The 16292-nt window shown below is 30.3% G+C and overlaps 2 protein-coding genes across 3 annotated transcripts; one reads left to right on the forward strand and one right to left on the reverse strand.

Annotated features, from left to right (window-relative positions):
• Positions 1-90: 90 nt before the first annotated feature.
• LOC109605653 (chondroitin sulfate synthase 1) lies at positions 91-14447 on the reverse strand. 2 transcript variants are annotated; one of them, XM_049964491.1, is made up of 7 exons: positions 14267-14447; positions 13387-14209; positions 3132-3272; positions 2122-2302; positions 1859-2016; positions 1444-1645; positions 91-1389 (listed from the first exon to the last, which is right to left on the reverse strand). In XM_049964491.1, exons 2-7 carry the CDS (start codon positions 14137-14139, stop codon positions 446-448), a joined length of 2379 nt encoding a protein of 792 aa, XP_049820448.1. In that variant the 5' UTR covers positions 14140-14209; positions 14267-14447; the 3' UTR covers positions 91-445. The 2 variants fall into 2 exon arrangements, with proteins under 2 accessions (XP_049820448.1, XP_019877807.1); XM_020022248.2 differs by having other exon boundaries at positions 13408-14446.
• Positions 10879-11706, forward strand: LOC126264867 (uncharacterized). The gene has a single exon (XM_049964508.1). It carries the CDS (start codon positions 10905-10907, stop codon positions 11640-11642), a length of 738 nt encoding a protein of 245 aa, XP_049820465.1. The 5' UTR covers positions 10879-10904; the 3' UTR covers positions 11643-11706.
• Positions 14448-16292: the final 1845 nt, after the last annotated feature.

Consider the following 16292-nt stretch of genomic DNA (forward strand, 5'->3'; position numbering starts at 1 on the left):
ACTAATTTAATTTTCTAGTATTTAATTATCCGTTTCTATTCTGTTATACTTTAAAATTACTTTATCTTATAAATGAAACAAATATTTTTTCATAACATTTATTTACATTTTGCAGTTTGCATCTGCATTGTTTTATGGCAGTTTAGTCTGTTAGTGCCACAATGACACATTCTTTACATAATAAATTCCAACATAATGAGCGTGTGATAGGAGACGTCTTTCTTAATTATTTAAAAATATCTTAACCTAGAGGAACTCTACATAAGTGTCAATATACAAAAATACCTAAACATACAAAAATAAATAGGTCAATTGTTATGTTGTTTACAATAATATGATGTGTAATATACAACTATAACAATTGGCATAATATAAAAATATATAGCAAATGACAATAATTTATTTCACGGTAAATCACAGACAAATTTTAGTGTCCATCTAAATGTTACCTAAAATATTTTCTATACTTCATAAAAACATGTTGGAGAGTTTTTGTAGAACCCAATGAATTGGCCTTAGTGCCCAAACACATTAGCTTTTGATCACTGTCCACAGCATCTTTGCAGTTTTTTGCGTGAAACACGTGTATTAGTGCAGGATCCACTGCTCTCACTATTCTCAAATTTGACTTAATTGTGTTGTCAAAAAAGTTAACATCCTCGTAACCCCACCCATTCAGATGTAAATTAAAGCCACCTAAATTTAAATAGTCACTTTTATACAAACTCACTATACCAAAACCGAAAAATCTCCAATATCCATTGACGTCATCGATCATGTCGCGTTTAAATAGCGAGAATTCTGCGTTCGTGTACGATTTATTGAGCAGTCCAGGATCATATAAACTGTACACGATCGGATAATAAACAGATTTGTTTTTAACGGTGTTCCATCGAACTCTATCCAAGTATGATTTATCAAATATCATGTCTACGTCTATGAACACCATTAAATCGTCCTTTTCTAGTGCATCCACGCCATGTTGTAGTGCCTTTCCTCTTGAAAAACTTTCTTCTGGCATTATCAAGTTTATACTTCTATAAGTAAATTGTCTTCTGATTTTTTCTATTAAATATTTACTTCGAATATAATCACTAGGAATTTCGGGATCTTCGTACAATATAATATGCAATTTGGCCAACTCTTTTTCTTTTAAGACAACATCGGAGTACATGGTAATGAATCTACGAAATGTGGCATATCGACCTTTTAATGGCATTACGAAGTTGATTACGGATTTGTTGGTTTCATTCATGAAGTTGAAAATTGGAGGAAGATTCTTGCTAATTTTCGAGAACAAATCTTGGACCAATTTCTTGTGTACCGGCACTGAATTGGGATCTTCGTATTCAGCAACTGGATCCGGTAAAACTTCCCTAATTGCTATTTCTGCAACAAAATGAAAAATGTACATTTTATAGGAAAATTTAAGGTGGTTAGTACCTGAGAATGTTTGTTGGACATATGCGTGTCGTCTCACTTGAACAGTCATTTTGTGTCCTCGGTATTTTTTATACACGAGCAATAAATCGAGTATTAAGTCAACTCCATGAGTTGGATCCAGCCTCCAATATCCATACAGTATTTCTTTAAATTCGATTACTCTCCCTCGTTGTTTGGAGTATGAATTCACAATATCCATTATCTGTAAACATTTTATTTAGTTTATTTAATTAATTCATTTTATGAGTGCATTAGGTGACTTGATAACATTTACAACAAACAGTGAAAGTTCCCCTGCGGTTAGTAACAGCGAACAGATGTATAAATTTCCTGTTGCTATTTGAAGAATTCTGCCAGACTCATCAGAAATTATTTCATTAACATACATTTAATTAGCGTTAAAATTACGAATTACCTCTCTGGTAACGTCATTCAGTCCTTCCTTCATGGACGATCCAATTCTTTTTTTCGGACTCAAATCTCTGTGCGAATAGAGAGCTTTTGATATTAATTCCCATTCTAAAACATTCTGGAGATCGTGTGGTGTGTAACGATTTATTGTTATTGGCGTTCCTAAAATTAGAATATTTGTTTAGATAACGTAATGTTAAAACAAATACTATATAAAAGACTATTAAATAATTCGTTTCCGGGTTACAAGGTTCCATCAGAATTTACCTAATATTTTAGTATCGCCAAGGTAGTTGTCAGATCCTCGTTTGGCTGGATATAACGGTAAATCTCTCACTAAAATGGCAGTGTCCAGTCTATCTTTTTGGTATCCGAGCTCTCGCATAGATACTGCAATGTCCCTGTGCAATTCTATGCTTTTTTGGAGGTTCGCTTGTATTTTTAATCCCTATAAAGTTTGTTCAATTAGTTAGTTCATCCATACATTTGAATTGTTTACTATTGCAAGGTTGTTAATGTATGAGTAAACCGTATCAAAGTTTAAGGCTGATGTTTTAAAATGCATATTATGGTTGACATTGATAAATAATAGATATAGCAAGTACAAATAAATGCAAAAACTTCTGGGAGAAACAAATTATTTAAAGTTCCTGCAAAAACCGAAAAAACATATCGTTCCTATAATTATTTCAAATATTTGGAGAAATTGGTTTGAAAAAATAATAGCGACATTTTAGTGAAGGTTGTATTTAGCTTAGAAGGTCACCCAGAAGGTAAATTGTGAAAAAAGTAATTTGTTGTAAGGGGAAACATCTAAAAAATGTAAAATACTCCAGTACCTGGCAATTTTATTATAAAATTGAAGGTTGTTAATGTAATTCTTATTTCAAATTGTTATAATTTAATTCTATTAATATATCTATAAAATTATTTGTTACGAAACTATTCTATGGAACAAATCAATAAATTAACATTGAAAACAATTACGAGACACTAAGATAATCTTGAATTACATTTGACACGACCTCCCATCTAATTTTAAAATAAGCTATTTAAATCAATTACATTAAATTTTAAAATGAACAGCAATATCGTCACATTTTTACACACACGTCTACGTAACTTCTACGTAATCTTTCATTAACCCAGTTAAAAACCATAATGTCTCAAAATGGTGCTTCTGTTGCGGATGTCAAATGTAAAACAACCGTCAGAACAGTAGAAGCAACTGTTCATCCCAATATGGTTAATAATTAAATTGCAAAGAAGTTACTAACCTTGACATACTTGTGGAGCCTGTGCATGTGCTTGGGATGTTTGACAGGATGTAACGTGATGGCTCTATGAACTTCCTTCTGTTTCAAATCGCCCGTAAAGGCGTCCGGGCCGCTCCGGTTGTTGTAGAAGATCGTCTGCATCTATTAAATAAAATTGTCGGTTAATACAACGAAATGAACGGCCATTAGGGTAATATTCAAATCAGCAACGTCCAACCAACATTGAATTGTTTGATTGTGTATAATACACTGTTGACCCACTTGATGAACATTTTTTTCATTCCACGTACTATTTTTGTATGGGTTTATACAATAAAGTTGGTTTTTGTTAAATGGATTTTTTATTGCAACAGACACGACTATCCAGATAAATAGCATCGTTTGATTTAAACACTTCAAAAAATCAAGTACATACAATTTGAGTTATGCGGGCTGAATATAAAAAAAAATCTCATCGATTTACTCTGGGATAAAGAAAATAATTGGATTATATATTACATAATTATTTAGATGTGTGTCGAAGATAATGAGCTACTTGAAAGTAAATTTATTCAGATATTTGTATAAAATATGTTAAATTTAGTGCCAGATCATCATCCTACCTACATGATATTGTTTAATAAACACTTCTATTTTTTGCAAGGACTCAATTTAGTCACATTGTTATAATAGCTTTTTTATATGTTTAGATTAACTTGAATTAGGCCTGGTTATTTGAAGGCACCGCCCAGATTTGGCGACAGATGAATGAACATTGACCGGCAATAATTAAATAAGCCATGAACAACATATTAATGAGTTTTAGATTAGCATTGCCAAATGCAGCTTTTCGATGTTTAGTACGTTTAATAGAATGTAGAAAATTGGTTTTACCAATTGAACTATAGACATTTTGACATACAATATAATAAATGTGTGATATTTATATAACATCGTAAAAACAGTTGTTACTTATAGCCCACCCAGAGCCTTAAATAAATTACCAGGTGTTTAGAATAAAATGCATTTACTGCTCGATTGTGTATTTCTACAGTTGTTTGAATCGGTACGTTTGTTTTTTCAATAGTCGGAAACTGTAGAAAAATGTTCCCGGTATTCGTTAAAATAGTTTTTATGAAGATTATGAACTTTGTTTGTGTTGAGTTGGTCGTTAAATAGTTTTTGATCAGCACGTGCCAAAAAATTATGTTTCGTTGAATAAGATTAAAGAGATTGGGGTTAAAATAATCATACAACATAGTAACATGTAAAATTAATAAAAAGATTTCGGTTAAATTTGTGTCACTAATAAACATGACTTAAGCAAGAGTGAACTTGAATTGATTATATTTATCAATTGGCAATTAAAAAATTGGGCCGGTCATTAAGAACCTTAATCTAAGATGATTATTAGCAAATATAAAGGAAGGAAATAAATATAACATGTATGTGTCAGCTATTATTCAATACCTGGGTTAATGAAATTTGATATTTTTTTGTCATCATACGTTCAACTGTGAAAGTACACAATCGTAAATGATATTGCATTTATTAATTTACTGTGTAATTGAAATTGTAGTTGCTTATTATTTGCAGACAAAGTTTATCAGACATAAATTATTATTGTTGATGAACATCAGATCAGATCATATAAATGAATCATATAATGGGATTAATTTGTGAATTAATTATATTGCTAGATATTATGTTTAAGTGAATTAATTCAGATAAATTAAATTAAATCTACAAATGTAAAACTGTGTCTGTGGATAGTATGCTTGATTAACTATTTGTATGCAACAATCCTTGGAAATGATAAATATACAAGGCGCATGTTTAATATCTAAAAATTATATAAACTGTGGGTTATTTATTGAAGAGACTGTTTGAAATATTAACTTCCAGCCGTCTGATTTTTTTCGATAACGTAAACACTTTTACTTTGCAGTTCGCGAAATTTGAATGAATGTAATAATAATGAGGTAATAACGATTTTTAGATCTTAGTCAAATTTTTCGGTACATATTTATCTTTAACGTTCATTTTTAGTTGTGATAAAAGTTAATATTTATTTATAGCTGCAATTTAGTTAAGATAAAAAGTTCTTATTAAATAAAGTTTAAAAAAATCATTGAGATAAAAACATGTAACAATATTTCTCCAACCAAAATGAATGATATTTTTATCTGGTTTCATTGAAATAAATTAATTAAAGCAATAAATGTACTAAATATTTAATAAATTTTTTCATATCTATGGATACGACAAAGAGCAATAAAGTGTCAACAGATTTATACATTAATTATAAGATAATTATAAATTTTGTCCTGGTAAATAATTAATTCATTTTTTAAAATATTAATAATAGATTTTACACACAATTAAATCAATTTTCTAATGTCCAAATTCAGAAAGTTAATCCAAGAAAAATTTTATGACAGTATGGTGGAACGTAAAATTATACAGATTGAGTTCCTACCAAAAGGCCAAATGATCAGTCCAACTCTATCAAGAATTGAACTTCATCAAAAAAGCTGATTCTTCATAGAAACCTTCACAATTTAATATAGTTAAAATATTTCTCCGAGTTACTAATATTTATCATTGGCTAATTTTGAACGTATTTAGCGATTTAATTATGAAGAGGAAGACAAGAAGTTGATCTTTTCTCAGTTCCAAAACCCACCATTTTTATGATATGCATATTGGCAAAAAAGTGTTGATTATTTTATATTTGAAGTTACTTTTTATGGTACCTAAGATTAATCATTAATTACTACAAAATATTTTTTATATATTACTCCCGCAATTCTGTGATTAAATATTTAGAAATGCTCGCTTAAAGGAAATTAAAGATTAATCGATACTTATATTTGTTGATATGTGGTAAATAATGAATAATGCGAATTCATTAGACTTTCTAACAATTGTTCCTTTCAATATTTTGACCCTCACAACCTATAGATTATTATTAGAATATTGCTCCACTTGAAATGGTCTTCAGATTAATTAAAAAATTATATTGTGCAAACAGTACATTATATTCATGAACTGACATCTTTGATTAATTAATCTCTAAATTAAATACCCATAAATCACATGTTAAAAGATCTCCATGGAAAAGCCTACAAGGAAACGGTCCATAACTCATAATTTATGCAATTGAAATTGCTCAATCCCATTCTTGCATTAAATCATTGACTTTTTTATACGACCGTAATAAATAATAGGTTGTTTTATTGTTTATGATGAGGAATGCATTTTAACGTGCACATGAAAATGCACTGGCACTAAAAATAGATGCTGCACGCGATTATCTTATTTGTTTGAATTGATTTTGTTTTAATAATAACGGGAAACGAGTATGTCTAGACTGGTTATTGTGTTTTTTTGTTTATTTCAGATTAAATTTAATTATACGTTTGATTTGAATACTTGACAACTGCACGTTATTTGATAGCGAAGAATATGCGGAAAGTGAAGTAAAATTATTATAATTAGTTTGTTTGTTGAAATATCGTGTTTTGCCGTTTATTTAATTGACGTTGTATGTTTTTCGTTGTTTTTTTATTTGCTTCCTGAGTCCGGATGTTCAGACAATTTAAAAAAATCTTAGTCTAGCTCACGTGCGGTAGGAAAAATACAATAGTGAATGTGTTTTCGATGAAATATTAACGAAAATAGAAATTCAAAGTGCATACAAGGAGTATTGTTATGATAATTTTAAACATTCAGGTGTCCAATCTATAAATTAAAACAACATTTCTATGTTGTGTGTACCTGTTTTCTAACAAGGATATACATAATTTATTATCAAAAATAGACTCACAAATAACTAAATGTTTTTATGAACATATATTCAATGTTGTTTTTTATATAATAAATTTAAATTTTAGATTATTTCCAGAATTTATCATACAGTAATGGACATAATTATAGCAACTTATAAATAAATATATATTAAAAATATAAGCTGTACTACTTGAAGTGATTCCCAGTACCTTTCAATGCTCTCTGTAAATTTAAATCGATTATTTTCTGTTAGTCTTTTACTTTATTTAACCATTGGTCGAAGTGAGACTGTATGAAAAATTACAATGACTAAATAAGTCAATCGTTTCCAAATTAAATTAAAAAAATTAGAGAAACTGTGGTGTGGTAGCTACGAAAAAATTTGTATGTCCGAAAAACTTGAAATAAAATCGATAACTGGATAATTCGAATGACAAAATCTGTCCAATTTTATGGTTAATTGAAATTAAAGCCATCTTGGAAGAAATGGGATTTGTTGAAATTAGTTCAAGGACTGTAAGAAGGTTAGTGGATGGGGGTTCGTTTGACCCCAGATCTACAAGAAGAACCTTAGTTTACTAGTTTACCTAGTTACTAAAAATGTGAAAGTCCAATTTTGTTTTACGTGGAATCATATTCGCTGGACTACAGAGTATTGGGGATGACAAGTTTTTTATGACAAATCTAAATTAATTTTAAAATAATGGACAATGCGACCATATGTTGAATAAAATATACTCTTTATAAATGTATTTCAACGTGAAAATGATCCTAAACACTTATCCAAAATTGTGACGGATTTGTTAACATCGATGTTTTGTCTTGCTAGTTCCAATCCAGATATCAACCTTATGGGAGAATCATGTAAATTTCAGAAGTTTAAATAAACTCACCACAGCAATTCTAAGAATTTTAAAGGAATATAGACATGTATATTAGAAAAATGCTCCAGTCTATGCCACAGAGATGTGCCAAAATTATAAAACAAAAAGGATTTCATAGAGTGTTAATATTAAATTAAATACACAGATTTATTCATCAAAAATCTAACAATTATACTTGCTATATTTATGTCCAGCTCAGAATAAAGTAATTTTAATAATAGTGTGCAAAACAGCAGAAAATAATATTATTTTATAGTTCTTATTAAATAAAAGAGTTATGGCTAAAATATTTAACAATTAGAGTGTTGCTAAAATGTACAGTGAGTCCTTAATTGGTTGTCTTTGGTTTTTACGAGTATTTCCAGTCCAGATAGAAAAAAATTACATAAGTGGCCAGAACTCTGTATTTTAAACAATTTTTCTTATTTTAAATTAATTAAATTTGATTTTAAAATGTGTATTCATATTTCTTGTATAATAATTTTACTGGTATGTTCAGGTACTGCTAAAATATAACTAAAAAATAATTTACAACGGCTTCCGTGAAGGATGCGTTTTTAAATGGTCGGTCCGAATAATAGTGGTTATCCCATTTTAAAATTCTTTTCGCCATTAAAGGCAGTCCCTTTGTTTGCGACCGGTGGACTTTTAATGGTACAAAGGTACAGGTAGGAATTTTTTATTATGGAACAGGTATGGAAACGAGTGAACGGGGTAGATTTTCCGTTGTCTCGACGATTTTAACTTTCGATAAACAAGTTCATATGAATTTAAGAGTTACTGAGTAGGGTCTATTGCTGTTATTATGGATGAATTTTTGCCGAACGTATAATTATGATAATATGGAGGATGACGAATGAATTTTTCTTGGTATAATTCTGAATATTAAAATATTGTTTATGAAAATTTTAATAACGAATAATATTAATAATAAAATTAATTGAACCTTTTGTAATATTATATTAATTTAGAAATAAATTGTAAGTTCCATTAAACTCAGTTGAAAATTAAATAAATTTTAATTTTAGAAATGTATGTAATTTTTATGATTATTTTAATTATGTAAATATTAAGAGGACTAATATTTACAAATCAAACTAATATTACCATGAATCAATATTTGAAATATTCATAATATTTGCAATATATTATTTAAATACATAAAACCCAACAATAATAGTTATAAATAGCCTAAATAATATAAATTTGGTATTCACTGAAACAGAACAAAAATAAAATATGATATCTGTATCAGTTAAAAATTTGTTGAATCAAAATGCACGTAATGATTTACCCTCAACATAAAAATATACATTTTTGCATGCAATGAACGATGAACAAAACACAAAAGCAGAGAGAGGTGTAATTTATGTATGAAATGTGCATAAAAAGTACCGTAACCATAAATATTAGTCGTATGATAAGATAATTCTAATGATATCTAATAATAAATTCAGCTGAGGCGACATATATTTTGGTATATTATTACAAGTAAATTCACACTTTTAATTGATAAAAAAGCTCTCTTCTCACAGTATTTAATTTGGTCGTATATATTTAATTTGTTATTAGCCATTAAAGTAAGATACTTAAGTTCACATGCAGTGTGTACTCGAATAATTTTTAAGTGTCGTAAACTTTTAATATCTTTTAAATGGGATGTCTGACCTTTCTGTAACGCAAAAAGAAATTGAATGCGTTCAAATAAATTTTATGTAACACTATAATAGTTCAATGTTTAGATAAAACACATGAATACATTTTAAAGGCGACTTAAGCCGTAAAATTTATCTTTGCATCGGTCATTTTGTTTTTAAATGTAAAACATTACTTATTTTATTGGTTTACCGGGACGGAGTAATTTGATTATTTAATCTATTTTATTAAGTACCTAAGCTCTACAATTTTTTGACTAAACATTAAGTGATGGACAATTATGAAATCCATGTAACAACATAAGTGATGTATCAAATTAATTTATCAAGGGACATGTATAATTTTTAATCAAATTAAAATGTTAATAATAGCTACTTTCCAGTTTTCAAGTACCTAACTTCTGATTTTTTAACTAACTCCATGTTTGCTCACGCCAAATTAAATTAAATAATTGTTCCACTTAGTTATTCAACAGCACAAATTACTTCATAACGTGAATGCAGTGTTCTAAAATTAGTTTATACATATATTAATTGCTTGATACATAAGTACATAATGAAACAGGCTCGTTGGACGAGCTCATACGACGTTATGTTATGTCACAAATATATAGTCTGTCTGTGTAATTAAACGGCTGAAAGTGTGAAAACACTAGGTGCGTTTTTTAGAATGAGTATATTTTTATCACATGTCCCCATTCCACAAATTTCTAAAAAATAAAAATATTCGAGTTCATTTCTTTAATAATTTTGGAGATTTTTTGTAAATCGTAATTAAACACACTTTTTTTTCATTTAATTTGGTCATAAAATAAGATCTAATTAGTGACAGGAAATTGTCAAAAAACAGATTGCGGATATCTTAAAGTAAAAACTTTATGAACATATAAATCTTGATTGGGAACACCGGTTTTGTTTCAACGTAATTCATATTTTTAAATAATTGTTGCATAATTGAGAGATATCCAGAGATATATTCCGATTTTATATCAGATAGTTCGATAATTAAAATTCTAGACAGTTAAATTAATTAAAAGCACGGTCTGGGTCAAAGAACCAACGAACCATTCTTCTTAAAACGCTGTTTATCTGCCACATCTGTTGCGTTTAACACCCCCAATTTACACCATCAGAAAAAGATGTAACGGGTATGGGTACACATGTATCGCTATTCCAAGAACGAAATGTGATCTTAATTGCCCATCCAACTCGAAAAGTATTGTGTTACCAATGAACGCTTGCACGCTTGCATATGTAAATGGTTTAGGAATGATGGCCCAAAGTGCCGAAACGGAAAGAGAATGAAGTGCTTCAAATCTATCTTTGCATTACAAATATTCCCCCAGTAATGTTTGTTAAATATAAAAATAAAAAAAGTCTACAAATGTTTTAAAATATTTAAACAATGTTAATACATCAGTTGATACTGTCAAAATTCCTGTCACGTTTACAAAAGCTTTTTAATGCGTTTACTACTTATATTTTTATTAATTTTTTTACTATACATAACGTACATATACCATTACAAACCGAAGAAAGCTTGTAGCTGTTGCAAAACATGCAACTGTTCAGAATTCATGGATGCCGAAGACGCGGAGAAGGAAGAACTTTCGATCACTGAATTATTAGACGACCAGCCAGAAAAATACGAGAGCAGCCACGATCCAGAAATCCAATCGAAATGTAATTGCACTATATTCCAACCGGCAATCGTCATTAATCCTTACACCAACATAATGGATTTGGTCAAGAAGAAGCCGAATTTCAAATCGGTCGGCATTAGATGCGCGGCCTGTTTGGCGGTGGCGGAAGAAATAAGCAAGATACACAAACGCACGACCGAACCCAAAGGGAAATGTTCCAAAGAACGGTGTGCGAAGCGTACAGATAGCAAAGACGATTTCGTGCAAGGAGTTGAGATGCTTTGCCAGAACGGATTCAAGCACCACCATTACAAGAAGGTGAACGGAGAGAATGTCGTCACCGACAAGAGATCTCCCGGTGGATTCATCTTTGTCGAGTTGGAACAGCCCTGGTGCGACACTTTGAGGCAACTTTGTCAGGAGTACATAAGTCGACTCACTTTGGATAGGTTGTACTATGATGACGACGTCGATTGGGAACGTTTATTGTGCAAAAGCGATGGTATTTTTAGAGAATGTCGAAACATGGACTCAGATCCACACAGCTATAAGCATTAAAAAGCTTAAATATTGTAAATGTATATTTGTTGTATATTTTGTAATATATTTTATACAATCAGAATGCAGACGAAAAATCACTTTGAAACGTCAAAATCATTTTGCAATTTCGATTCACAAAACCGTTATTAATTGCTTCCTTGGCAATAAAATTTATTCTGACATTTACATCATCCAGTTACGCTGAATTCTTTGACACCAACTCAATTTGCTACTGTTCTATTAATGAACAACCTAACATAAACAACTTTTCAGTAGACACATCCGAAGATCAATATTAGTCAACTTTTCATTTGCGGCCTTTGATAAATCTATGTTTATATGTTCAAAATAGATCAAGGTAATGTGTTAATATTAATTGATGAGCAAGTACCTCACTAGTTATCGCTATTTTTTCTTACCACACAAGGAAACAATATAATGAAGACACGTGCGAAGATCAATATTAGTCAACTTTTTATTTGCGGTCTTTGATAAATCTATATTTATATGTTCAAAATAGATCAAGGTAATTTGTCAATATTAATTGATGAGTAAGTACCTCACTAGTTATCGCTATTTTTTCCTACCACGCAAGGAAACAATATAATGAAGGGTTGAGACAGATTTGTACAACTCATAATCAAATCAAAAATAAAATCACTAGTTGAGATAACAAAAACAGTATTTCTGATGTTTACCTTTGCCCTATTTTTACCTCTAATTTCATTATCAATTCTTATAGTTTGCTTATCTATTATTATATCTATAACAACAGATGACATGCAATCTTATCAATGACTATCTACAATACTTTGGTTATTTACAAATGTCCTTGTATTCCTACACAGAGAATTTCCAAAACTTTAAATATACAAACTATAACATTGCATCAAATTTGAAAAGATAAGATATATATTAGACAAATATTTGCAGTTTGTATAATATTCAACCAATAATAGTTAATAGACGTTTACATATAATTAAATACATAATTAATTATCACCAAAAACTATCCGCACAATTATTGTTGAGATAATTTGTATCCCATACGTCAATTGAACTTGTTTTCATTGAACGTACGTACGTTTATTACGTTTTATGATGCACATGCAAATAAACAGTTATTTACTGAATTAATTAGTAATGTTCTAGTGTAATACCTCGATGTAACAATCGACAATGAATAAAAATTATTTTTTTTTATTTGCTTGAATCGAGATTTCAAGTTCAATAATCTCACTGTAGCCTACTTAAAATATAAGAAATGTACTTGTCGGACAGGTAAACACTTAAGAAAATGTCGATTTAATTAGAACAAAAAATGGCAACTGTGTCACTAGATTTTTACATTAATTCCAGGGAAATCATTGATCAAATAATGAAAATAACAATGAAATATTCTTGGAAATTGATTTTCGAAAAATATAACGTTATCTATATATGGAATGAAATAAGTACATGTGTATTTGTAATACGATTTCAAAGATAACGTATATACGAAAGATATAAAAAATATATATCTAATTATCTACAGCTCAAAAATACATGTGTATATTCATGTAAGTACTTTTAATTGCCTATCACATAATAGTTTAAAATCAGTAGTTGGTTTTTCTATAATTTAATACCGGTTTGATGACATCGATAAAAGAAGGAACAGATAAAAATAAAATAAGATACAAAAAATTCAAAATATATGTCAACCAGCAGCTACGACCTGAATAACGACCCCGCTTACAAACCAAATCTACACCTCTCTTGCCTTACAAACGCAGTGACTCGCCTCGTAGGACCACGTGCAGGAAATCCCGGCGAAACGTCTGACACATCTTCCCAGCTCGACGTCTTCGTGTGTCGTGTAGAGCTGCCGAAGACACTGCTCCACGTACGGCGCCATCCGTTTCAGAGTCTCCCGACTGAAAATCACACCGGTTCCACCCATACAAAAGTTCTCGTCACTGTCTAAGGACAACAGCCCGAACTCCTCGTGGTTCCCGCGACCCGTTTGTCCGATAAACCACGGCTTCGAACTGTCCACCGAACGCAGAAGATCCTCGAGACGGTCGGTCCGTATGTAAACGTCGTCGTCCGCCCGCAAAAACCACTCGTACTTATCTATGTAATTGTCGTACATGTGCTTCAGCATCATGAAGGATTTCTTTTGTGGTGGGTAGGTGTCGTCGACGCCCGGAAGCGGCACCAGGGGCACGTGTTCACTGATCGAGTATTCCGAACTGAAAAACATCACCTTTCCCGGCACTTCTCTACCCCAGGTGTTGTACACGGCCTTCGCGCGAGTGTCCAGGTATCTGGATGCCGTCATTATTCCCACGAAGAGCAGGTTCTTGTTTTGGGCACGGGCGTTTTCGACGTTGATGAGGTCCATCGGCGACATTCGACTTCCGGACATGCACATATCCTGCATCGCCATGTTACTGATCGTGAACATCTGCGTGAAGATAAAACCCATCAAGAGGCCGAGGATGAGCTTCATCAGTTTTTTTCTTCTTGCCATTATTCCGAAGATTGGACCCAAGTCTCATCATCACTGCGATCTGCTCATCATCATGGACAACCGCGACTCACTAATCGAGGATATAAATTAACTGAGCCTTATCAGTAGATTATCAAATAATGCGTACAATTTGCGTTCATAGAGACTTGAAACCGATGGTGTAGCGAAAATCTTCAAATCATCCTTGACCCCGAGAGTTCGTATTTAGCACAGCGATGGTGTGACGAGCACCGATGGTCCACGCTCGGTCGGTGGCCCCATAGTACTGACGGACTCGTGGTGTTGGCCCGTTCTGCCGGTCGTCGGCGACGGCGAGAGTGCGTGTTCCTTAGGCTCGGAACTGGTCCAGACCGCAGATTCGCCGATCTCCCTCCTAGTCGGTAGCTAGACGGACATTGTCTATTTTATTTCGTCAAGGTTGCGGTTTCTGCCCTTTGATTATCTCGTCTTTTCAAATGAGATCGATCTACAATTTGGCCGAATTTTATTGAGTATTACTTTTATATCAAGAAATTGACAGGTGATACACTTAATCTGATAAAAAAATAGTAAAATTATTTCTTTATTATTAATTTAACCTCATAAATATATGAGGTACCATAACAATATATTTTATTATTATTATTATTATTATTATTATTATTATTATTATTATTATTATTATTATTATTATTATTATTATTATTATTATTATTAGGATTTAAATTCATTAAAAGTATATTTTAACTAGAATCATATTCCTTAAAAAAGTTACCTATTATAACTATTAAAAGATTCTTTATTGTTGCAACAATACTTCGAGAAATGTTTGATGTAACTTAAGTAGACTTATTCAACTTCTCATAACAATTTTAAAAGATTAAATTAATAACTGACTAAAATGACATTAGTGTATCTAATGGCGTGTAAAATCGGTATATCGGTATGTAATTATGCCATGGCCTTTTTATTTTTAATTCAAATGTTTTAGATTTGAATGCAAAAGTAAATCAACGCAATTTAAATTTCTACCACATGTACTTTAATCAATCTTTCTCTTAAACATCCATATCCATAATTTCCTTCAAATATTGACTTTCGAAATTAGATAATCATATATTTCGAACAATTTACAAGTAATATATACTAATGAGAGGGTTCATTATGATTATTATTAGTTTGTGCTTATCACTTATAAATTTAAAAACCGATAGTTACGTTATATTTTTTACCAATCAAAAAATTATATACTTTAATACGAAACGAGATTTCGATATTTCCGAAAATTAATAAAATTCAAACCATATTAGGGAATCAGCGATTTATAATTTATAAATGATTTTATTTTAAATTAATCTATTTTTGTATAAATATTTTTTTAATAAAATGTAATTTTTTGCTTAAATGGTTAAGTATACTATGGCACAATAATCACTCTGGTTTAACGTCTGCTATCTATCAATGCCTTCTAATATCCAATTGAATTTGGATAATCCAATATTTCCAACAATATAGTAAAAATGAATACGTATTAATGGAGAACTCATTAATTATTATTAGTATGTGCTTATCACTTACTGAATTTATGAACTAACAGTTTCGTTATAATTTTTGTACAGTTTTTAGTATACAAGAATCATTCCGGTTTAATTCATGTTGCTCATAATTTTCTTCAAATATCCACTTTCGAAATTACTTAATCCAATATTTCGAACAGTATACTAATAATGTATACTAATGGAAGACTCATTATGTTTATTATTAATGTGTGCTTAATCAATTTAAAAACCGACAATTTATATTTTGTATATTTAAATATAAAACGTTCGTTTATACTTGACAATAATTTCGAAACTTACATTCAAACAAGTAGATTAATATAAATTTAAAAATTAAATATAATAATAATAATTTCGAAACTAAATATAAATATCGTACTTTGATAAGAATGACGAATAATATTTATAAAAATCGTTACATTTTAAAGGTAATGAAGAGTACACACTATCACTCATATGTAGAGCAACAAATTAAAAACCACAATCATTTTATTAAAAGAACAATTCTTTTTAATTTAAATTAATTTTATAATTAATAAGTGCCTAAACATTTCGTATCTCAATTTATATACGAATATCTTTATTTACATAGTTTTTATATAACATTTTATTTCG

Source organism: Aethina tumida, chromosome 3 (genome assembly GCF_024364675.1).
Source record: "Aethina tumida isolate Nest 87 chromosome 3, icAetTumi1.1, whole genome shotgun sequence".
Taxonomy (NCBI): Eukaryota; Metazoa; Arthropoda; class Insecta; order Coleoptera; family Nitidulidae; genus Aethina; species Aethina tumida.